Below are 26257 nucleotides of genomic sequence, written 5' to 3'. Positions count from 1 at the left end.
CCCATGGAGGCTGGGTGGATTTAAAATAAAATTAAAAAAATATTAGTTTGTGAGTGTTAGTGGAAATGTCTGTGTGTGTGTGTGTCTGTGAGTGTGTATGTCTAAGTGAATGTGTGTGTGTGTGTCTGTAGGTGTCTGTAAGTGTGTGTGTGTGTGTGTGTCTGTGAGTGAATGTGTGTGTCAGTCAGTGAGTGTGTATGTGTCAGTGAGTGAGTGTGTATGTGTCGGTCAGTGGGGGCGTGCGTCTTTCAGTGAGTGCATGCGTCTGTCAGTGAGAGTGTGCATCTGTCAGTGTGTGTCCAAGTAATAGTGTGTGTGTGTGTGTATGTCATTGTTTGTCAGTGTATATGAGAGTGTGTGTCTGTCAGTGAGTGTGCGTCTGTCAGTGAGTGAGCGTCTGTCAGTCAAAGTGCGGCCTTGACAGGAAGGGGTGGGGGAAATTTAAACTTGGTTACAGGCATGTACACACACACACACTCAGTTAAAGGCAGTCACACATACAGGCACAGGCACACACAATGGCACAGCTACAGCGACACACACAATTAGAGTCACACACAGACAGTCACACACACACACAGACAGTCACACACACAGACAGACAGTTATACACACACACAGGCAGTCACACACACACAGGCAGGCAATCACACACAGACAGTTACAGACAGACAGACAGTTACAAATAGACAGACACACACAGGCAGGCAGTCACACACAGGCAGTCACACACACACCGGCAGTCACACACACAGGCAGTCACACAGACAGACAGTCACACACACACACAGGCAGTCACACACACAGACAGGCAGTCACACACACACAGGCAGTCACACACACAGGCAGTCACACAGACAGACAGTCACACACACACACACACACACACAGGCAGTCACACACACAGACAGGCAGTCACACACACACACACACACACACAGACAGGTAGTCACACACAGACAGGCAGTCACACACACACACACACACACAGACAGGTAGTCACACACAGACAGACAGTCACACACAGGCAGTCACACAGACAGACAGTCACACACACACACACACAGGCAGTCACACACACAGACAGGCAGTAACACACACACAGACAGGCAGTCACACACACACACACACACACACAGTCACACAGCCACATGGGACATGTGGGGGGGCTATAGGGACACATGGGGGCTATAATGAGACACATGGGGCTGGGGAGGGGGCTACACATGGGGCTATAAGGACATATGAAGGGCTGGGAGGGGGTACAGGGACACATGGAGGGCTGGGGGGGGGGGCTATAGGGACACATGAAGGGCTGGAGGGGGGTATAGGAGCATATGAAGGGCTGGGAGGGGGGAATAGTGGGACACATAGAGGGCTGGAAAAGAGGGCTAACAGGCAAACAGTCACACTTACCTCTATCCAGTGGATGCAGCTGGCTGATGGGGAAGCAGGGACTCCTTCCCTCTTCCTGTGCAGCAGGGGCTTCGGGAGGTATTAGCCCCGCCTCTGCCTCACGATAAGCCCCGCCCCCGCAGCTCTGTGTACAGGTTTTAGGGTGTCATAGAAAGTTACAGGGTTAAATACAGTGGTAGCAAATTAAATTCTCTGGACTTTCGGCCTGGGTTGTCAGGCAGGTCCCTCAAATTGCAATCAATAAAATTACTTAATTATGTATAAATATTACATAAATACGCACGTAGAATTTAAATATATATATATGCATACTTATATTTTTGAAGTCTACGTGTATATTTATATATTTATGTAATTTTGTGTATGGACATATGTATATTTCGTATTATTTTTATTTATTTATATATACATAGATATATATACAATTTCATTCTAAGTGTATTTTGATATAAATATATATATATTAATATCAAAATACAGTTGGAATAAAATGTTATCTAGATATATAATTTTTTTTAAATTATTATTTTTACATTTTTTAATTTAATTATTTGTATTTTATAATATATATAAAATATATATAGTTATTATATATATATTCTATATATATATATATACATGTTTGTAATTTAATTATAAGTGTATTTTTATATTAATATATGTACATATTACGATAAAAATACACTTAGTATGACATATATATATATATATATATATATATATGATATATAGACATATTATATAGATATATATGCCTATATATCATGTCTATATACACATATAACTATATTATTTGATTAACATTAACTTTTGTTTGTTTTTTTATGATTTTACACTAGCAGGGAGACTGCCTGTCAGCACAGGCAGTCCCCCTGCAGGCAGACACCAGGACACCTATTGTGACCATGTGACCGCTCTGTTGAGCGATCACATGGCCCCCGGGGTCCTAATCCAATGGGCAGACGTGGCGAGTGTCCCTTTAACACAGGCCAGCCCAATAGTTCTGTAACGTTACCCGGCCCGGTGCTGCTCGTTATGATCTCACTATCTGGCTGTGTATAGCACTGTGTGCGCCTCCCGGTGTCCTGTCTGGCTGTGATTGCTACTTTTCAATAAAGATTATTTGGGAGGGGGAATCGCTCTGACAAGCTGTGACCTCCGCTCTCTCTCTTGCCCACTAGGACACGCCCCCTCAGTCAGGTGATCTCGGGGCTGCCTCGGTCTGTTGCGCAGTGTGATTGCTGTCCGCGTGCTGCTGGTACCTGCGCGCTCTCTGTACGCTGTAACCATGGAAACCGCTCGCCAGTACCAGTTTGTGGTGTTCGGGGCCTCGGGCTTCACCGGACAGTTCGTGGTAGAGGAGCTGGCTCGGGTGCTGGACGGGGCGGAATTCAGAGACTCCAGGCTCCGCTGGGCGGTTGCGGGGAGAAACCAGAAGCGGCTGGAGGATGTCCTGTCCTGGGCTGCCGAGCGGCTGTGTGAGTAGTGATGGGTTAACCCGCATGGAGCTCCCGGCAATGCCATCTAACTCGGCTCCATGTATCGGCACTGACTGTAATGGAGGGCAGTATGTAGCATTAATATGCTGCAGGATGGAAACGCAACACATGAATCCACAGTACAGCTTGCAGGATGGGGTTTGAAATGGGCCAGTCATCATTTTATAATCTGCTGCTGATCAACAGGGAGAAATTATTCAAAATAATAACAAAATCCAGCAACAGGGAATGAGCAACAAAAAGTAATTTGTCGGTTTTCAGACCAGCACTCAGGGCACACACACACAATAGCACTGAACCTGTTGGTGTTCCCTGAGGACTGGTAACATGAGGCAGATAGAGTAGAGAGCGGTGATGCCTTTTATTAGTGAGCCAGGTAGTGTTAGAGTGCATGCTCTGTAGCCAGGCAGATTTATTTAAAAGGACACTACAGGCACCAAGACCACTTCAGCTGATTGAAGTGGTCTGGCTGCAAACTGCAATGTTTATATTGCAGCACTAAATCTGCCTCCAGTGGCTGTCTACCAAACAGCCACTAGAGGCGCTTCCTGGATCTAAATGGACCCTTGGTCCGGTAACTGATGATAGATGTCAAGCATCAGATTTTTTTTCCCTGTAGGAAAGCATTGACTCAATGCTTTCCTAGGGGGAATCAAATGCATGCAGCATTTTCCGTGCGTGCGCATTAACATCTGCAAGTCACAGGACTCAGGAGGCAGAGGTAAGTAAATAAAAGAGGGTAAGGTAAGTAAATAACGGGGTTTAACCCTTTATTCACTGATGGGGAGGGGACAGGGGGGACACGAGGGAGGTGGGAGGCACTGGGAGCTATAGTGACAGGAATACAACTTTGTATTCCTGGCACTTGTAGTATACCTTTCAGCTTTCATTCTAAATCTACTTGGTTAGAAAATGTCATTTTCTTATGTGCCATGTACTTGTGTGGTACCTGTATAAATCTGCTCACCATCTAGACTTGGCTCATAACATAACGGGGTTCAAATATTATCTTCTCTAATTGCATAATCTTCCTTTGGCACTCCTCTGTATGTTCAACCTTTGGCCCAAATTGCATTCCATTGCCATTATCATTAGTCTGCTCTTTGTAATCTAACTTTGTGTCTCTGATATGTATAAATAGACTTTGCATGGTTACACAAATAAGAAAATATGTGCATGGCAGTTACTAGACTTGTGCAAATGTTGTTTCAGATGGTTTGTCTGATTTAAATTACTTTTTTTTTATTTTTATTTTTATTTTAAATTCTTTATTTTTGTTGGGCACAATATTAACGAATAACCTTGGTGCGCCACAACAGCGACATCAGGGTGAATTGGTGAACATTCGCTAAACAGGCACATTTTTATGTTAGAGAGATTAGTATTTCAATAGTTTAGGTTCTCGTTTAAGTGGGTTAGCGAGGTGCACATGTCAGGAAAGGGTAAACAGAGGAGTGACATAGATACAAAGTATGACATGTGCAATCATTGAATGAACACGGCTTTACAATGTAGTATACGTTCGGTTAATTCTATCCTATCTCTTGTCTGGCTAGGCTGGGAATAAGTGGTTGCATATTGTGCTAGACTTAAACCAGAAATAAGCCTACAGGAAGCATATAACAAGCATGTGTGAAAATACTACTGATGGTTATAGATTTGAGGTGATCTAAACAAAGGAAACATGTAAGATACGAATAAAAGAGCCTCTGCAGACATGGAGCATGTGGAGTAAGAGAAGGCATTGAGAAAACATGTACAAAGAATTACATAAGCTTAACTAGCCTATATGGTTTCTGAGTTGATTTACATGAGTAGATTACTGCACATTCCAAGATCAAAGTAAAGGAAGTAATGAAAATGATAAAGAAGATTGAACCAGAAGAGAGCAAGAAGAAACAAAAAAACAGCCATATTGCTAATATTTCAGAACAAATGATATGTGACATTGCTCATACGATGGATCTGGTCTCTGCTTCAGCATATCCCCGTAAGTGACAAGGATGGGGAACATTTTTGAGTTCCTGTTAGTGTCCATAGTGCAGTGCCAGAGTACTGTTCCCCTCCAGCCTGAATCATCCTTGGTCCACATGCTTGGAGACACTCTGGTCTGGGGTTTCCAGATGGTGAATTTCCCTGTCGGCGGTTTTTCTTCGGCCTGTGTCGTCGGTGCTTTAAGGCTAAGGCCCGTGAGGCTCTTCCCAGGAGGACGGGTTACAGGATAGGTAGGCCTTTGCGGGCGATATTTGCCCTGAGGGGATTTTCTCCTCTCCATCACGGTTCTACTGTGTCATTCTGCCTGTAGCTTAAACACCGATGCTCTTTGACGCTCTCTTAGTTTAAGCCAGCATCGCTGGGCTTGCTTTATGATTGTGCTGGTTAGTGTGCTGTACGGCTCCTCTCCTCTAGGGCTTCATGAGGCATCCACGCTGCCGCCATCTTGGGAGGTAGGTCTTTGGAGTGCCGTGCCTCTCATTCTCCACCTCTCCCAAGCTCTCCGCAGTGGGGACCGGGATAACCCCCCCGGTCCACGGGGGGGGGGACGGATCCGGCAGGCGTCTCAGAGGCTTGGCGTTCGGCAGCCAAGTAGGGAGACAGGGCAGCGGCCGTCCACCCCGCTCCCAACTCGAGTAGGCCGCAGTCCCCAAAGCTTTATTCAGCCCTTCAGCGTCCCAAAGCTCCCGATCTCGGGGTCTGCCACCCAGTCCACCGCCGCAAGCAAGTTTCTTGGGCTCCTTGCGGGTGTCAGAGCTGCAGGAATAGCCTAAGAGGCCAGATTTCTCCGGAGCCTCTCCTGCATGCGACTGGTCAGCATGGCGGTCTGGCCCCGCCCCCCAATTTAAATTACTTTAATCCACAACTGGTTCAATCGATTCAATTGAGTCAGGGATTTACTTGTGAGTCTTAAAGGGACACTATAGTCATCAGAACAAATACAGCTTAATATAGTTGTTCTGGTGTCTACAGCCTGACCCTGCAGGCTTTTTAATGTAAACAACTGCCGTTTCTCTGAAGAAGGAGGAGCAGGTCGGGGCCAACCACGATAAGACCCGTACAGCTCTGGAAGAATAAAATCAAATTTTTAACAGTGGGGACAAGAAACCTAAACAGCACATTTAAATCTATAGTGTCAGGAGTACATGTTTGTATTCCTGACACTATACTTTTCCTTTAATCATTGAAAAAGACTCCACAGGTAAATCTGAATGATCAGTTTGTCTGGGTGTAAATTAAAAGGAATTTGATTTGGCAAGTCTAGCCTATAGCTGCGTCAAACAAAAAGGAATGTTGAAGGAGAATGTGAAAACCAATATAAATATAAGATTTAGTACCGATGTCTCACTCAAGTCAAATCTTTTTGTGCCTTTCAGTTTACTGTCGTCCTTCCAAATAAATTCATCAAATACAATGCTCTCTTCTACATTTACTCCATTTATTTTTTAACTCCTCTTCTTTTTGATATGTTTCTGTTTTTGCCCACTTCTGTATTAATTGCATACAATTCTGCATCGGTATACCCAGGGACATAATCCTTTAATGGTGAAAACTTAGGGAATCGTGAGATCATGTAGTCTCAGCGAGGCACATTTAAAAAAAACAAAAAACAAAAAAAAAACTTCAGCAATGCATGTCACTGTTTTTTTGCAATGTTCATTGGTAATGGGTACATTATATATTGGCGAATATCCACTGTGAATGCAGAGCTATATTTTTATTTATTTTTTATAATTTTATTTTAATTCGACACATATAAAAAAATAATTTCCGTCTACAGTGAAAGTCACCATTTTCTTCATAATACATATTGTATATAAATATTGTATTACAGAATTCTCAATAATAAATATTCCAACTCCTTTCACTTTTAAACAGAAATGTTATCACAAAGAGTTAACATATGTAACGTAATAACATCAACTGCCAAGCGAGCTGAAACTTTACTTAACAGATCACCACCCTCTTATATCCAGGTGCAATATGCAAAATTCTGTGTAGACAACCTTGTATCTTACTTACACCTGAAACATTTCAATATTGACTAACTTGGCATCATATACCATTACTACTACACAAGACATAACTCACATTGCGTTGCATAATTCTCACTACTCTTCCAACTCCTAGCTATTATTATTTTTACTGCTGCCACAAAGTGGACATATATGAATCTATCTTTAAAATGAAGTGATTGTAGATTTAGAAGGCCATTATGAGGACCTCTAGGAACACTTCTCTCTGTTATGTATTCCAGTGCCTCAAAGGCCATGTACCACAACCTTTTCACCTTACCACATTCCCACCAGATATGGCCAAAAGTCCCTTCCGTCTCACTACATCTCCAGCACGTTGGAGAATTGTAGGTATACATTTTTAGTCAATCTGGTGGGGACCAGCGATTCATCAATTTAAATAGTACCTCCAGAATACTCAGACAGTGGATAGCTTTGCTAGTTTGTGTTAACACTTGATCCCATTCTGTCTCAAAAATCTGTATATTTAGCTCTTTTCCCCACTTCTGCATATTTACATTCGTAATTGGTGCTTCAATCTGAAGAAGAGCACTTCTTGCTTTTGATGATTTTCTCATTGTTTAATAGAACAGTCAATTTTTCTAAACCCGTTATAGGTCGAACTAACAACAATTGTTTGATGAAACTTCTGATCCTTAGGTAACTATACCACTCCTTCCTAGGTAGCGAGAATTCTTGTATCAGCCTCTGAAACGACTTGATCTTATCTCCTAGTATTATTTGGTTAATATGATTTATACCTTTCCTTGTCCACTTATTCATATTTATATCCTTTATCCGTACCTGTATAACACTAAAATTAAAGTTTCCCAGTATTTTATTGCCTATTCCGCTGCTAATCCTCAACCTTTCCCATTCCAACAAGATTGATTTCAAACAATTATTTAAAGAACAGACTTTCTTAATTCTCTCGTCTCGATTAGTCCTCAATATCAGTTGATGCAATTTGTCCGTTTTGGACATCTCCATTTCTAATTGATGCCAACCCTCTTCCTCAGAACTTGGGAGTTGCGTCTTATAGATATGGAACATCATATTAGCTAAATAGGTAAGGTTCATATTTGGAAAATTAATACCTCCATTCCTACTCTTCTGCATCAGAAGTTTTTTATTCATTCTTGGCCTTTTTCCTTTCCAAATTAAATTATTTATATCTCGTTGTATCATAGCTAACCATGGTTGGGGCATTCTTAAGGGGATCATGCGAAAGAGGTAGGACCATTTGGGGAGTAAATATGAATTGATCAAGTTTAATTCTTCCCCATCAAGATAATTCAACCTGTCTCCATAATTTTTTTTTTTTTTTTTTTTTTTAAAGACTTGTGGGTTAATCTAAATGTATTTAGAAAGTTCATTTGCATCGTATCCGTTAAATCATCAGTAAGTATTATTCCCAGGTATGACAATTGATTTTTATCCCAATTAAAGTTATAACGTTCCTTTGTATGGAGTCTACAAGCCCTTGAGATGTTGATAGCTAAGAAGGTTGATTTAGTTAGATTGATTATATAATGTGACATTGAACTGTATTTGTTCATTTCTTCCGTTAGGGCAACCAAAGATTCGACAGGGTTGGTTAGGGTCATAATTAAATAATCAGCATATAAGTTAAGTTTAAATTCTTTTTCCTTATACCTAAAACCTTTTTTATTCAGGAATTATTTCTAATATTAATAGCACGGATCTCCATTGTCATAATGTACAGAAGAGGCGACGGAGAACAGCCTTGCCGCGTTCCGTTATTTAATGTGAACCATTCTGCACACATGTTCGGAACCACTGTTCTTGCCGTTGGACCCGCATATAACGCGAGAATTGCATTAAGCATCCATCCCCGTATACCAAATTTTTCCAAGGTTTTCCTTAGAAAACCCCAACCGACCCTGTCAAAAGCCTTCTCAGCATCAACTGCCAATAGAAATAAGGCCTTTTTACTTTTTCGAGCAGCATCTATTAAATCTAACAGCCTTCTGGAGTTATCTGCCGAATGCCGAAAATTATACATTTTATTTTGAGCAATTTTCAGGGCGTCTGCATGTTCCCTAGAAAGGGGGACTGCTTGTTCTTAATTGAGGCTTTATTTAATTCTGCTTGCAACGCCAGGAAGGCTGTTATTTTCTGCTTTGGATCTTGCTTGTATACTAATTATATTGCCTCTCATGGTGGATTTGAAGGCACACCAATTATTTATGTATGAGGTATCCTTCAGGTCGTTGAAAAAAAAAATATCACTGATTTGTTTATCAAATAATTCTAAATTGGTTTTATACTTTAAAAGATTATCGTCAATACGCCAAGTTTCGCGATTAGTCCTTGCCCATTGGTTTTTCATCTCCCATATATTGATGCTATGATCTGACCAGGTATTATCAAGGATCTTAATGTAATTAATATTTGTTAGGGCTATTGCATTTCCCCAAACCATGTTGATTCGAGAGTAAGAAAAATGCACTCGCGAGAAGAACGTATACTCCAGTGAATCAGGGTTAAACGTTCTCCATAGATCAAAATACCGTATATACTCGAGTATATTTTTTGTGCTAAAAAAACCCCAACTCGACTTATACTCGAGTGAGTGTCTGTATTATGGCAACTTACATTGCCATAATACAGACCAGGACCGCCGCAGCTCCCTTCTCCTCCATTGCAAGTCTCGCGGCCGCGCGGAGCGTTGCCACGGTAACCCGTGGCAACGCTCTGACCCCGCGGCTCTCGCAGGATTTACAGTGGAGGAGAAGGGAGCTGCACGGACCGGAGGTGAGAGAAGGGAGCTGACAGGAGCTGCAGGAAAGGTAAGTTACAGCTTCCTGCCAGCCCCCTCCTGCACAGCCCATCCACTGGACCACCAGGGAGTGAGAGCCCCCCTCCCTGGCCAGCTAACAAGCAGGGAGGGGGGACGGACAAAACATTTAAATAATAAAATAAAATAATATTAAAATAAATACATATTAATAATATAACCACAAAAAATGTAATATTATAATAATTAAAAAAATATCCCACGCACACTCTGCATCCCACGCACACTCTGCACTCATACACACTGCACATATATATATATATACACACACACACACACACACACACACACACTGCATTCATTATATACACACACTGTAAATAAATATTCAATTAATATAATTTTTGGGGGATATAATTTTATTTAGAAATTTACCAGTAGCTGCTGCATTTCCCGCCCTAGTCTTATACTCGAGTCAATAAGTTTTCACAGTTTTTGGGGTGAAATTAGGGGTCTCGACTTATATTCGGGTCGACTTATACTCGAGTATATACATTCATCATATTTCTCTTAATAGATTTCGCGAATTTGTCTGTTCTTTTGTGATGTGATAGTGTTGAGGTAAACTTTTTATCTAGTTTCGGGTCCATCACAATGTTAAAATCTCCAGCTATTAAACATATACCTTTTTTATTGGATTTAACTAAGTCTAAGATTTTTTTATTTTTTTTTTAGGGTTTGAACTGGAAAGTCATTAGGGAGATACCCTATATGCTGATAAACCATAACATATCTACCCTCCGGATCTTTAACTTGGTGCATAATTTCCTATATTTTTATTTTAATTCACAAAACTGACACTCCATAGAGAATCACTTGGGGCAGATTATTACCCTGGCAAAGCCACTTGCCAAACATAATAACCACAACTTTTGTAGTGGTTATGGTGAACATAGTCTATGGGGGCAGTTCATTCTGGTTTTGTCAAACTGTTTTCAACTAGTTTGACAAACTTGGAAATTATCCAAGATCCCAAAGAGCATTTGGTCTGCATGGGATGCAGTTATCTATAGTGATATTTATTTATTTATATATATATATATATATATATATATATATATATATATATATATATATATATATATATAGTGATATTTATCAAAATATTCTGAAAAGTGATAGTTGAAGGATTAATTTAACCATTTTTTTTTTTTGTAAATCTTTTTATTGAAGTATTATCATGGTATAAAGAATACGTAGTTAGTAAGCAGTGTGAAACACGCAGGTTTCTGATATTTGACGTAACATGTCATAACGTGAGATATGCACATCTCTGCGGGATCATCAATAAGGAGACTCGCAGGTCTCTTAGCAGGTAAACATAACGTTCGTGCTTTATAGGTACAGTAGGCACTTAAATAGGTGTAGTGGTGAAATCACACGGAACAATAAGTAAAAGGTAACTAAAAGGTTTCCCAAGACATAGCTATATGCTAAGGACAGGTATAGCTGGTGTCAGAGGGTGCCGTTCTCAACGAGTTGTGGGGCACGGGAAAGATGCGTAATGATGCAACACCAGAGTGTTTGGGCAGGATGCCAGAGCAGCAGCAAGAAAGGTGGCTCATAGGCCTCTATCGGGTTCAGGCGCACAAATCCGTAACTGTGTCGTCAGGCAATCACTAGGACCCATGGATGTTGGGGTTACTATGGGTGTCTTTCACAGTTGGCTATAGGGTCCTCAGGAAGTCACCTGTTCACTTTAGTATGTGGGTTGGGGCCTAACCACCCTCTGAGTCATAATAGTTGGAAGTGTTGCCCCTTCTGTGGCCGTGTGTTCCCAGGGGCCCTTCCCTCATTTTCGGTAACGTAAGTGGTTATGGCCTGTGTCGTCGTCCCTCTCGGCAGAGCCTGTGGTTCGCGGGTGTCCCAAATGCAAGTCACTTGCAATTGTCATTGGTAGGTTAGATGACTGGTATGAGTGATTATGTTGAAACTGTGGTGTGTGTATCTGTGTTGTCACGGGGGAGTGTGAGGTGATGTTAGGCTATGTGGCGCCTCATCGTGGGCAAGAAACCAATATCGTCCATCATCTCGACACTAGTTGCGAAGGGGACACACATTTCTGTGTAAAATGCCCTATTGGGCATTGTGGAGGAGACCCCCTGCTCGGATTTCTCTAAAACCTGCAAAATGAAGATTTCTATTCACTTGGTATCCAGTGCGAATGAAGGTCACTGTGCCAACTACTGCACCACCTCCTGACGTCCCTGGGGTTTTCACTGTCCACTGTCCAATTGCCAGCTCAGAGCTGGTACTTACCCCTTGATTTGCCACTGTGTGATCTCAGACTCTTGTTTTGGCATTCTTGAAATTCACTGGTCAGGTGAATTTAAAAAAAAAAAAAAATAACAAACACAAAAAACTTTTTTTTTTGTCAATCTTTATTTTATTGAAGCGTTATGGATACGTTACAGAAAGGAAGAGTAAAGAAAAATATATCACGGTAAATGCACATATAGACAGTGTTCAATAACATTGATACATTCTTACATGAGTTTCCGCTTCATTTTATATTTTATAAACGGCTTTGTGGTGTCAAGTTGAAAATATCTATATAGAGGCGGTGCAGAGTGTCATTCGATCTTAGTAATTGGCTATGTAGGTAATAGTAGGGAGTGTGGTTCATTTGCCTTCGCCTTACTGTTGAGCCGTATAGTCATAATAGTACAGTAAAGCTATCGCTGCGTTCGTCAAGAATATGTTTAGTGCAGCCTGTGGTACCTTTTCATGTGTATTAATGCTATCTAGTGTTATTCGTTGGTAGTAGTCATTGGGAAGCTTAGCTAGTCAGGTAGTGAACATCCCCGGGTACCCTCTACATTCTTCGTAAATTCTGCTTTTGTTTTTTGTTCCTTCCCATGTGCTATTTTGGCAAGTGATATAGCGTTCATATACAAAGTTAGTATTAAAGTCATTTGATATTTGCGTGTATATTATGTGATTCTGTGAAGTTCTCGGATGTTTTTTTTTTTTTTTTACGTCTGTCGTGTGTCTGGTCGCGTGACTGTTGTTCCTAGCGTTTGTCTGTGGTGCTCGGTATTGGTTGTCTTCTGTTGGCAGAAACTTGTGTGTGTGGGGGGGGGTGTCGCTATAGTGATCCCGTCTCTTGCCGGGGTTCCGTGGGAGTTGGTATGAGGCCATCTCGGAGTTGTTACAGCCTCCCGTGTAGTGGAGTGCATGAGTGTGTAAGTGTGTGTCTAACCTGTGTGCAGTGAGTGACCTATGTCACCGTAATCGTTGTAGGTGTGCATTACGCCACATCAATTTACAGGTGGGACATAGTGGAAGCAAACAAAGTTAAATAAACTTAACGTTAACTGATAACTTGTGAGCGGTGTGTTTTTAGTCAGAGTCCAAACTTTGCCGGGTATTACTGTTCCCTCTTAGTGAGCACAGTTCTTTCATGTTGGGGCTGCTGGGCGTTCGTTGTCTCTCGGGGTGAAGGGTACCGACCTCTCCGGGTCCCAGGCGTGTGAGCCCGAGGTAGTCGCTCTTTCCTCAGCTGGTGCAGGGAGACCCATAGCTTGCAGGTACGTGGTTGCTTCTTGTAGGTTGGACAGTCTCTTCGTGTTTCCGTCTTTGGTGACTAGGAGGGTACGTGGTAGGGCCCACCGGTACTCCACACCAGCGGTGCGGAGTTGGCTGGTTGCTGGGCCCATCGATCTACGCCATAGCATCGTGGAGCGGGTGATGTCTTGGTAGAACGTTAGCTGCGCGTTCTCAAAATTAAGCGGCGTTTTGCCCCGAATTGCTGTCATCATTTGGATTTTATCGGTGGTCGAGTGGCACCGGACTATCACGTCCTGTGGTGCTCCATCTGGTGCTTGCCGTGGCGTCGGGATTCGGAAGAGGCTCTCGAAGGTAAGTTTCTTTGCCTGCGTGTGTGGCATTATCGAGGTGGTGAGCCTCCTGATGTAGTGGGGCAATTCCGTTAGGTTAACAGAGTCAGGGATGCCCCTTATCTTAACATTAAGGCGCCTGTGGCGGTCCTCGGCTTGGTCTGCTCTAGTTAGGAGCGCGGTTTGGGATGCTTGCAGTTGATTCAGGGTTTCCTTTATGTCCTGTACCTCCTGTCTGAGCTCCAGGATGCCATCCTCGGAGGCCTGAGTACGGACTATAACCGCTGTGATTTCCTTCTTGAGTAAGTCCAGATCAGCAGCATGTAACTGCCGCATTTCGTGTAGTAAATCCGCAATATCTTGTTTCGTGGCCGGAGTTTGGTTGGGTACCAATGTCTGCTCCACTATGTTCAGTTCAGGCTGTGTGGTGTGAGTGGGCCTTTCTGCAGGACCCTCTTGTGCTTTCGGGCCCTCTGATTGTCCCTGAGCCGCCGTCGCGGTAGCTGGGCGCTGTAACATTTCGCCTATGTCCTGAGTGTCTCTGGTTGTTGTCAGGGGGGCTTTGTGGGATTTTTTGCCCATGATTTCGGTAGGCTTTGGGGCGTGCTGGGTCTGGTATGGAGGGGAGTATAAGTAGGTCTCCGGCCACTCCGGTATTTCCCACGAGACCCGAGCGTTGCGCGGCCCGGAGTAGGCCCAGGCCTCCGGCGTGTCTTCCTGCTGGGTTGCGGGAACAGGAAAGGCATCGAGTTGTAGCTCCCGACCGGGTGTGTCGAGGTGGGGGGTGTCCACTTTCCGTGGTGTGTCGGGCGCGGTGGTTTTCCCCGTCTTTTGTTCTCCTTTGTCGGAGCTCTAGGTAGTTGCGGCCATTTCGTTTGAGCGCTTGGCTCCGCCCCCAAAAAACTCTTTTTAACTACCAGAGTATTTACTACCTGTGTATCAAAAGTTTTAAGAAGATCCAGTGGAATTGTATGCAGAGCATTAAAGGATGCAAAGTAACCTTTCCATTTAACTTGCCCTGCCTTTTCATCAATCATTGCCATTTTTGTTCCCTTATTTTACCATCTATTTCATTCCTCACGAAGCTTCACCTGTCTTGCCCTTTAGTCATCAAATGTTTTCATGTAAGAAGTGACTTAAAGGTACTCTCCAGTGCCAGGAAAACCCGTTTTAACGTTTAAAACACTTTGTGTTTTAAGAAGTCCGAAGTCCCTCTAGTGGCTCTCTAGTAGACAGACACTAGATGAGGACTTAAGAATCACTATAGTGTCAGGAAAACAAACTTGTTTTCCTGGCACTATATAACCCTTAGGCCCCCCCACCCTCAGGGCCCCCCTCCCTTAGCGCTGAAGGGGTTAAAATCTCTTCAGCTACTTACCTTAATCCAGCGTCGGGCTCCCTCGGCGCTAGTGACCTCTCCTCCCAAGCCGACGTCAGCTCCCGAGTGGAGCGGAATGCACAGTTCATAGGAAAGCATTTCTCAATATTTTCCTATGGACGTTCTGCACGCTGAATGCGATTTTTAGCATCCAGCGTCGCAGAAACGCCTCTAGCGGCTGTCAGTAAGACAGCCACTAGAGGCTGGATTAACCCTGCAATGTAAACCTAGCAGTTTCTCTGAAACTGCTAGGTTTACATCTGAAGGGTTAAAACCTGGGGGACCTGGCACCCAGACCACTTCATTGAGCTGAAGTGGTCTGGGTGACTATAGTGTCCCTTTAACCCTGCAAGGTAATTATTGCAGTTTATACAAACTGCAATAATTACACCCTGTTCCAAATTATTATGCAAATTATATTTTTCTCATTTACCTAAATAATTGATGTAAATAACAGCCAGCATAATTCTCATGTTATCAACTATTAAGAGTACAATTCAAATTTTATTGAACAAACCTCCTAATGATAACCGTATATTTTTTAAACATAAACTTACAATGCACTGTTCCAAATTATTACGCACAGTAAGTTTTCAAAACACTTTATAGGTTAAAAGACTTAAAATTGTCATTTGTTGTGTTTGCAGCATATTTACTGAAATCCAAAGCTACAACATTTTAACAGGTCACATTACATTTTAACATAGGACCCCTTATTTGATAGAAGCTTCACAAGTCTTGCATCCATTGAACTTGTGAGTTTTTGGACAGTTTCTGCTTGAATTTGTTTGCAAGATGTCAGAATAGCCTCCCAGAGCTGCTGTTTGGATGTAAACTGCTTCCCACCCTCATAGATCTTTTTGCTTAAGGATGCTCCAAAGGTTCTCAATAGGATTGAGGTCAGGGGAGGACGGGGGCCACACCATGATTTTCTCTCCTTTTTATCCCCATAGCAGCCATTGATGCAGAGGTATTCTTTGCAGCATGAGATGATCCATTGTCATGCATGAAGATGATTTTATTACGAAAAGCATAGTTCTTCCTTCTGTACCAGGGAAGAAAGTGGTCAGTCAGAGACTCCACATACTTTGCAGAGGTCATCTTTACACCTTTGGGGACACTAAAGGGGCCGACCAGCTCTCTTCCCATGATTCCGGCTCAAATCATGACTCCACCACCGCCTTGCTGACGTTGCGGCCTTGTTGGAACAGGGTGGCTGTCTACCAACCATCCACTATTCCATCCATCTGGACCATCCAGGGTTGCACGGCACTCATCAGTCTTCATGTATTTTTCTGCCCAATGCAGCAGTTTCTGATTGTGAGCTTTGGTTAGTGGTGGCCCAATAGAAGGTTTATGCACAGTTGCAAGACTCTGGAGGACTCTACACCTTGATGTCCGTGGGACTCCAGAGGCACCAGCAGCTTCAAATAACTGTTTGCTGCTATGTAATGGTATTTTAGCAGCTGCTCTCTTGATCCGATGCATGGATCTGGCAGAAATCTTCCTCAATGTGCCTTTATCTGCACAAACCCGTCTGTGCTCTGAATCGGCCACAAATCTCTTAATAGTGCGATGATCACGCTTAAGTTTTTGTGAAAAATCTAATGTTTTCATACCTCGTCCAAGGCATTGAACTATTTCACTCTTTTCGGCAGCAGAGAGATCCTTTTTCTTCCCCATATTGCATGAAAATGGTGCTCTGCTTAATAATGTGGAACACCCTCCTTTAGTAGTTTTTCCTTAAACTGGGCTCACCTGGCAATCTAATTATCACAGGTGTCCGAGATTGTTTTCAGTGATCAAAAGAGCCCTGAGACACAATGCCATCCATGAGTTAAACTGAAAAACAAAATATTTAATCTTTGTGACACTTAAATAGAATTTGCATTGTAATTTGGAACAGGGTGTACGCTTGCAGGGTTCAGGGTGATGGGAGTTGGTACCCAGACCGGTCCAATAGGCAGGAGTGGTCACTTTCTGATTGTAGGCTTTGCTTACCATATGTACACATTTGTTAACTGCCTCAAATGAGAGCACATTTTAGAAAGCATTCCATGTAAATGTTATGTGTAGATCTGTATGTACGTACACTATGCAGTATATTTGTGCCGTATTTGTCTTTTGATGTTTTCTTTTTTCTCTCTCAGTAGAGTACCCAGAATGTCTTTGTAATTCTGTGCCAGGCACTTCTCATTCTATTATTTTGCCGTTCTTAGCTAAACCGCAGCTGAAGTCGGAGGTTGGCATTATAATCTGCGATGTTAGTGATCCCCCCTCCCTTGATGAAATGTGTAAGAAGGCCTCTGTTGTTCTTGATTGCGTGGGACCAGTAAGTATGATGCAGCTGCCAAACTTAATAGAAGCAAAAAAAAAAAAAAAATTTACATTGCAAAATTACTTTGCCCAGTTGCTACTTCCCCTTTCCTTATGACCCTTGTACCTTACTGATTATACTGTTAGAAACCGAAATGGAACTTCGTTTAATATCTAACCACAGGCAAAATTTGACAAAGATCAAGCTCCCCATGAGACAATGTACTCCCTATGTTTTCTTATGTATAACTAAAAACTGGTGTCTTTATAACTAGTGTTTGGGCAGACTAGATGGGCCGAATGGTTCTTATCTGCCGTCACGTTCTATGTTTCTATGGTGAATTTAAGATACAAAGAGAAATAGAGGAACAAAAAATAATAATTTACAAACAAAACTTGTAAACTGACTAGAGCCGCTTTAAAAGTGGAAAATAAAGTACAAGAAATTGTTCTAAACTTATTGTCCCTGATTGAGACACAAGCCACATCTGTGTAGGCCAGTACATTTACATACATGTGTTATATAATTTTAATTAAAAACAAACTATATGTTCTATGGTTCTGCTTTGAGAAAATGAGGAAACATTGTAGTGGCACTCCAGGCTGCAATTGAGCCCTATTTTGTTACAAATTACACTGCTCAAAAAAATAAAGGGAACACAAAAATAACACATCCTAGATCTGAATGAACTAAATATTCTTCTGAAATACTTTGTTCTTTACATAGTTGAATGTGCTGACAACAAAATCACACAAAAATGAAAAAATGGAAATCAAATTTTTCAACCCGGGGGCGGAGCCAGCTACTGAACCGACAGGTCGCATCCTCAGAGAGCTCCTGGAGAAATCAACTTTAAAGGCCCGAAATATTGAACAAATCACCCCCAAAAAGCCACGCTAACTACCCACGTAAGAAGCAGACATGGGCAGGAAAAGTAAGAAGCCCAAGCCCGACCTACCCAGACCGGGCACCAGCATAGGAGACCTGTGGCGGCGAGCGCATGGCGCACACGAACCTGACATGGCCGCCTACATGGAGGGCATCGAGGACTCAGACGAATTACTCTCTGAGCCGGAGGAGCTATATCAGCCCTTGACACGAGCATCGGAGAAGCCCGATCCGAAGCCTGCCACGCCGCTTGACTCGGCCCCGGTCACAAAAGCCGAAATGAGGGAGCTGCTGGCAGAACTTCGCCAGAATATCCAGGAGGACGTGGCAGGCATGAGGAGGGACATAAAAGGCCTCACGGACCGCATGGAAACCGCGGAGCAAACCGCCAACACGCACACTGGGCAAGTGGCCGCACTCCGACAGGAGGTGAACCTACTCCAACAGAAACACGTGAAAATGCAGCAAGCCATGGCTACTATGGAGGACTCACGACGCGCCCAGAATCTTAAGGTTAGGGGCATAGTCGACTCAGTCCCGGACTCTGAGCTTCCTCACCTTGTGCGGCGCCTATTAAATACGATTCTGCCGCCAAAACAGGCCAAAGGAATAGGCCTTGACGGCGTGTTTAGGCTCCCTAAACCACCAACTGCCCCACCAGCAGCAACCAGGGATCTGATAATGAGATTCCAGAAGCGACAAGACAAAGAAACAGTAATGGCTGCAAGCAGGGGTACCGCACCGCTTAGCTTCGAGGACATGTCATTAACATTTTACTCAGACTTCTCTAAGGGGACTATGGCCTGGCGCTCTACTTTGAAGCCTTTTACTGCCTTGCTCCGCGAACGGGATATCAAATATAGATGGCGCTCACCGCACAAACTGCAAGTGTGCCACGGAGACGCCACATACCTCATAGCGGACCTACAGGAGGCGGAAAACCACCTCCCTGCCTTGGGCTTACCGGCGGATGCCATGCAGCGACACCACACAACCAACAAGCCACACAGGTGGAACCCGGCTACCTCCAAGCCCTTCGTCCCGGGCGGAACCATCCGCGCTGCACAGAATGTAGCCACCACCTGAGAGCTCCCAAGGGACTGCTAGGCCTTACTGGCCACTAATGACACTTCATTGCTTTTCCTTCACACAGGTCTATAGCACTTGTTCAGCTTTTGATTTTGTATATAGTTCTACTTGATTTATTTTTATTTTCATTCTTGCCTATAATTGCCTATGCATGTGCAGATAGCTTCAACTGAGTAGGCTTTTGTGAATCGTGAATAACGGAATAATTTTTACTAGCAGTTGTATCCCTATAATAACGTTACCAAGCTATCTTATCGCTATACTAAACGACAGGGGGTACTCGGGCATTAGCTTGTACACGCCTGCTAAGTTTATGCCATATTGTCTCGATTCATTTTTATCATTTAACCCTTGCATGTTCACGTTCGCAAACCGTACTACTATATCGAAGCTTAATGTGTATAGCCTCCCTAGCTAGTACTTACCTACCTTAACTCTAGCAACGGACAACTCTTGACGTATTACCCTTTTTAAAAAGAGTGCATGTCAGACAGAAAAACCCATAAGTTAACCGGTATGTCAATCTACTGTCCACGTTTTATCTTAACAAAACTTAAAATTTGTGCCGTACATTCCTATGCCATGTTTAGATCATTGTATGCTGCCGCTTACGAATGCTATCGTGGCTAAGTAAGCCTGTTGTAATACCTTGCACAACAAAAAAAAAAAGAATTAAAAAAAAAAAAAATATTTCAACCAATGGAGGTCTGGATTTGGAGTCCCACTCAAAATTAAAGTGGAAAACACACTACAGGCTGATCCAACTTTAATGTAATGTCCTTAAAACAAGTCAAAATGAGGCTCAGTCGTGTGTGTGGCCTTCACGTGCCTGTATGACCTCCCTACAACGCCTGTGCATGCTCCTGATATGGCGGATGGTCTCCTGAGGGATCTCCTCCCAGACCTGGACTAAAGCATCTGCCAACTCCTGGACAGTCTATGGTCTATGGTTGGTGAATGGAGCGAGACATGATGTGCTCAATTAGATTCAGGTCTGGGGAACGGACGGGCCAATCCATAGCATCAATGCCTTCGTCTTGCAGGAACTGCTGGCACACTTCAGCCACATGAGGTCTACCATTGTCTTGCATTAGGAGGAACCCAGGGCCAACAGCACCAGCATATGGTCTCACAAGGGGTCTGAGGATTTCATCTCGGTACCTAATGGCAGTCAGGCTACCTCTGGCGAGCACATGGAGGGCTGTGCGGCCCCCTAAAGAAATGCCACCCCACACCATTACTTCCTAAGTGGACAGTTTGATTTCACAAAAGTGTGATTGACTTGGAGTTACATTGTGTTGTTCCCTTTACTTTATAAGTGTTCCCTTTAATTTTTTTGAGCAGTGTATATAGATTTAAATCTTATATAGTGAATGCTTGGAAATATGGAAAAAAAAAATTAATGTGAAAGAGACTCACAAATCAACAGAAAAGAAGCAATCAGGAGTCTGACCAGAGCAATCAGGAGTCTGTCATTCTGCTCCATATGGTCTGAACTTATCCCATAAACTGCTATCTAGTAGGAATTTAATGAAATACGCTTCCTAGTTTGGAGATAGGACTGAGTTTGCCAGAGCCCTGATTGTGCATATACAGGTGATACTCGAAAAATTAGAATATTGTGTAAAAGTTAATTTATTTCAGTAAGGCAACATAAAAGGGGGAAACTAATATATGATATAGACGCATTACACGCAAAGCAAGATAGTTCAAGCCGTGATTTGTCATAAGTGCGATGATTATGGCTTACAGCTCATGAAAACCCCAAATCCACAATCTCTGTAAATTAGAATATTGTGAAATGGTGCAATATTCTAGGCTTAGTGTCCCACTCCAATCAGCTAAGTAAGCCATAACACCTGCAAAGGATTTCTGAGACTTTAAATGGTCTCTGTCTGGTTCAGTAGGAATCACAATCATGGGGAAGACTGCTGACCTTACATCATTGACACCATCCATAAGGAGGGAAAGCCTCAAAAGGTAATTGCGAAGGAAGTTGGATGTTCCCAAAGTGCTGTATCAAAGCACATTAATAGAAAGTTATGTGGAAGGGAAAAGTGTGGAAGAAACAGGTGCACCAGCAGCAGGGATGACCACAGCCTGGAGAGGATTGTCAGGAAAGGGCCTTTCAAAAGTGTTGGAGACTTTTATAAGGAGTGGTCTGAGGCTGGAGTCAGTGCATCAAGAGCCACCACACACAGACGGTGTAAAGGATGTATCCATTCCGTTATTTCCTCTCCCTGCTAGTTAAGTGACTTTGAAGTATTAGTTTTATTTCTGTGTTCGGGACATTTATTCGTTCTACCGAATGGAGACCACTCTGGGTAGCAATCAGAACTTAGAACACCAAGTAACCACGAAAACCGCAAAGTAATTGAGTGCTCCTAGGTGGCCGCCATTCAGAATACGAGCATGTGGCGAGAACAAAGGATGGCGGCCATCTTAAATCTCCCAAACGCGGCCAGCGGGACCTACTCGTGGATTGCTTGGAACCATTTTCGGCATGGCAATCACACAAACACCCGGTCTCCATGGAAGTCCCGTCTGACCTATTTCCACTCACAGTATCAGACTGGCGTTCGGGAGTTTCAATCAACCGAATGAGTGGAGCATTCACATGTAACCAGATACTGTATAACTGTGGTGGTTTTTGTGTAATTCTGCACGAACAGAGACCGGCTCTTGCTACCAATTTCATGGAACTCTAACTCGGATACAACCACATGTCGAGCCGGTCAAACTTCCACACGATGCAACACGGAAACTACAGAACGGATTTTCGTGCAATTTGGATATGTTACTCCCAGTATCCTCCGCTACCCAGGGATGTGGGTTTTATATTCTTATGTCATGTAGAAAGTATATTTCCAAAAATGTTGAAAATTGTTAATGTTTCTGGCCAGCAGATAATTGAGTTTAGTATGTTGCTGAAACTCAATTATCTAGCTTGGCCCAGAGGAGGAGTCTGTTGCTGTATAAATTGAATGCCTGTTGCTTCCAGTAAATCAGTCTTTTTCCAGCATTAAGCTTTGGCTCATGTGTGGATTATTTAGCGATACCAGCATTATTTTACCCTGTGGATTATTGTTGTTGTTCTGCTATTGGGAAAAAAGGTAATACTCAGATGTATTATTCCTCTTGTCAAGCTGCTCCTGAACAACAAACAACGTCAGAAGCCTCTTACCTGGGCTAAAGAAAAACAGACCTGGTCTGTTGCTCAGTGGTCCAAAGTCCTCTTTTCTGATGAGAGCAACTTTTGCATCTCATTTGGAAACCAAGAACCCAGATTCTGGAGGAAGAATGGAGAGGCACACACTGCAAGATGCTTGAAGTTTCCTCAGTCTGTGTTGATTTGGGAGCCATCTGCCGGTGTTTGTCCACTGTGCTTCATTAAGTCCAGGCTCAATGCAGCCATCTACCAGGAGATTTTGGAGCACTTCATGCTTCCCTCCGCAGACGAGCTTTATGGGGATGGTGACTTCATTTTCCAGCAGGACTTGGCACCTGCCCACACTGCCAAAAGCACCAAAGCCTGGTTCAATGACCGTGGGTTTACTGTGCTTGATTAGCCAGCAACCTCGCCTGACCATTGTCAAGAGAAAGTTGAGACATGAGACCGAACAATGCAGAAGAGCTGAAGGCCGCTATTGAAGCATCCTGGTCTTCCATAACACCTCAGCAGTGCCACAGGCTGATGGCTTCTATGCAACACCGCATTGAGGCAGTAATTGCTGCAAAATGGGGCCCAAACAAAGTACTGAGTCCATATGCATGCCTATACTTTTCTGAGATCCGATATTGTTCTATGTACACTCCTTGTGTTATTGATTGCATGTAATATCCTAATTTACTGAGAGAGTGGATTTGGGGTTTTCATGAGCTGTAAGCCATAATCATCGCACTTGAACTATCTTGCTTTGCATGTAATGCGTTTATCTCATATATTCGTTTCCCCTTTTACGTTGCATTACTGAAATAAATGAACTTTTGCACGATATTCTAATTTTTCGAGTATCACCTGTATTTACCCGAGACCTGTCTCATTCTCAGAGTTTGTTAGACTAGACTATTATAACATATAGTTTCCTTCTATGTTAAGTGTTAAGTGTGAGAAATAGAGCTGGTTTCTAACTGCACAGTTTTGCTAATTGCCTCAGTTAAAATCAACTGTTTTCAAAGAGACTGGGAGAAGGGACACCCTTGCACCACAAACTGTGCAATTTGTATATGTTTGTGGTGCTTAGTTATTTACCTTTTTTTTTTGTTTTTGTTTTTCTGACTTTATTTCATAGAAAATTTTAGCCAAATAACAAGACTACAATTACCATTCTTTTGTTATTAAATGTGGCTCACACTGAAGAGTTTTCTTAATTTTGGTTTCCTTACAGTATTATTCTTTGCATATTTCTAAGTTTGTACATTTAAACATTGTGAGCTCACTTGCATACTACAGTGAGTGAGTTTTCTGGCTTTTCCCAAATGTTAAAGCAACACACTAAGCATCATTACCACTACAGCCCACTTTGCAAAAAGTTTGACAACTCACTTGTGGTCTGCCAGCTACTGGTCACAGCCTCTTCTGGACCCGGTTGCTCCTGCTAGAAACTTCCATTGGCTCCTCTGAGCTAAACACTATGAACAGGGCTTGCTCATTGCCTGAGAGTGTCCGCTGCAAGGCTTAGCTCAGGAGAGTTAATAGAAGTTCTTGCTTAGAAGATTCCGTGTCTCCGGAGATTGTAGTGGAGGCAGGGAGCAGCACCCAATGGACCCCAGGTAAGGAGTGAAACTGTTGAAGGGTGCTTTTACTAGTTACAATGTGGGGCGCCAGGGCACTCCTGAATATAGTGTGACTGGGTTACTGCATGGTGTGTGCATGCAGACTTCACCCTTTAACCCAGTTGTGTAATGATAACTGTTGAGATGCCATTCATTTCTATCCAGCTGGGGTTGGATGGTGCAAGTTTACATACAGTGCAAAGTTCTATCATTATGACATTCTCAATTGATAAATAACTGGTTGTGACAGAAATTGTTTGAACCTATCGAGGTGTCTGTATTTTTGTATTTCTTGGTTCTTGAAATGTAATCTGTTTTGTATCGAAGTTTTAACAATAAAGATAATCTAACTAAATATTGGTTTATTAGATTTAGATTTTGTTAAAAAAATTTTTACTAGCTTCTTAATGTAATTTGCCTTTTCGTTTACAGTACAGGTTTTTCGGTGAGCCTGTAATAAAGTCCTGTGTGGAGAATGGAGCACACTGTGTTGATATCAGTGGAGAGCCCCAGGTAAGGTTTCAGATTAGTATATTTTTTTTCAAGTAATGTAAATCTAGAATAGATGCCACAAGATTTATCATGGGATCTGAATATATATATATATATTATTTATTCTATCTATTCGCTACTGCATTCTTAGACCAGTGACCAAGCTATGAATAGGGATAAAAGCAGATATATTAAATATATATTTTACAGACCTCTTTCATTTCATTTTATTTTTGCGTTTTTTTTTTTAGTCAGCTGCAGTTTTTCACTAAAGAGAGAACCAAATTCCAATATGTATGCTAAAAAAAGAGTTTGGGTAAATAGTCTTATTTTAGCTATTTTTCCAGCTTGGCTATTTTCATCTAGATTTTGCAAATTGGTTTTTAGTGACTACAATTTTTTTATTGGATAAATCCCGCATTAAAGCATTAACGTCTGTTTAGCATGTGATGTACGTTATCCCCTAACACTGTTTTGCCTTAGTTCTTAGAAGGAATGTATGCGAAATATAACAGCCAAGCTGCTGAAAATGGAGTATATATTGTTGGAAGCACCGGATTTGACTCTATTCCAGCAGACATGGGAGTGTTATTCACACGAAACCGCTTACAAGGTGTGCACTGGGACTATTTTATGTGGCTTTTCACTAATTTAAACATATCTTGGTTAACCTTTACCAATTTTTACCCAATTCACTTTATTTTCACATATCTTTCAAACATACCTCACAGAGTATACTGAGTGTACACAAACTTGATCCTTTTTTGTGATTTCCAATACCGAAACAAGAAGAAGAAGAAAAAATTCCAGTACAAAAATAAAATTGCAATACAGGAATTAGACATGACCTCTAAAGAAAACCAATCCTGGTTTTATCTAGTGCAGAGGGAAGGAGGCCATTTAGAGGTATTCAATAAAATGGTTGATCAACAATTCAGAGATCTGACTGATAAAACGAAATATAATTTAACTAAGTAAGCAGACAAAGATGATTTGAGTTGTGGTCAAGTCTCGTATATATTATTGGGAGGAAGTCCTCCAAATTTTAGGAGATCCTAACTAGATATAGAAGACTGGGATACAAACCTACCTCCGAGTTCAACAGTTCAACTTTACTGAGAGGATAGTGGATGCATGGAATAGCCTTCCAGCTGAAGCGGTAGGAGTTTAAGCATGCAAGGGATAGGCATAAGGCTATCCTATCTATAAGATAAGGCCAGGGACTAATGGAAGTTTTTAGAAAATTGGGCAGACAAGATAGGCCGAATGGTTGATATCTGCCGTTACATTCTATGTTTCTATGTTAAATATATACACAGGAAGCTATAGCTCATGTTAATGACTTTTTTTTTTTTTTGCTCTCGTTTATTTATGTATAAACATTTTGTGGTAGTTCATGAATGTACATGATACTGTATTAGATATCCATAACAAGAAGCCTTGAAAATCAATGTTTGTGTGAATGATGGATAAGCTGAAAATATTGCAAAGAAGAGTCCGTCTCATTTTAAAGCCCCATTACCAGTACAGTCTGTATTATGGGGCCATGAGTGACCTGGCACACTACTGGAGTAAGTGGTCAAGGAATCCAGGTAAGTTGTCAAACCATTACTTACTATTGGAGGGCATCAAGGCATTCCTGGCACCATAACCCCATACATTGGACTGTACTGATTATGGGGTTTTCAGCATTCCTTTAAGCAGTACACAGTTCAGAGAGGTGGTGGTTTTA

The 26257-nt window shown here is 42.3% G+C and overlaps 1 protein-coding gene across 1 annotated transcript in view; it reads left to right on the top strand.

Annotated features, from left to right (window-relative positions):
• The first annotated feature begins 2646 nt into the window (after positions 1–2646).
• Positions 2647–26257, top strand: part of SCCPDH (saccharopine dehydrogenase (putative)) — a 40500-nt gene continuing 16889 nt past the window's right edge. Inside the window, exons 1-4 of the mRNA XM_063443200.1 lie at positions 2647–2894; positions 17183–17295; positions 24466–24546; positions 25009–25138. Coding sequence (XP_063299270.1) covers positions 2705–2894; positions 17183–17295; positions 24466–24546; positions 25009–25138 — 514 coding nt within the window. The 5' untranslated portion in view covers positions 2647–2704. The remainder of the gene's footprint in view (positions 2895–17182; positions 17296–24465; positions 24547–25008; positions 25139–26257) is intronic.

Source organism: Pelobates fuscus, chromosome 2, assembly GCF_036172605.1.
Source record: "Pelobates fuscus isolate aPelFus1 chromosome 2, aPelFus1.pri, whole genome shotgun sequence".
Lineage (NCBI taxonomy): Eukaryota > Metazoa > Chordata > Amphibia > Anura > Pelobatidae > Pelobates > Pelobates fuscus.
The sequence above is the reverse complement of the archived record's forward strand: the minus strand, read 5'-3'. Positions and strand labels throughout refer to the sequence as shown.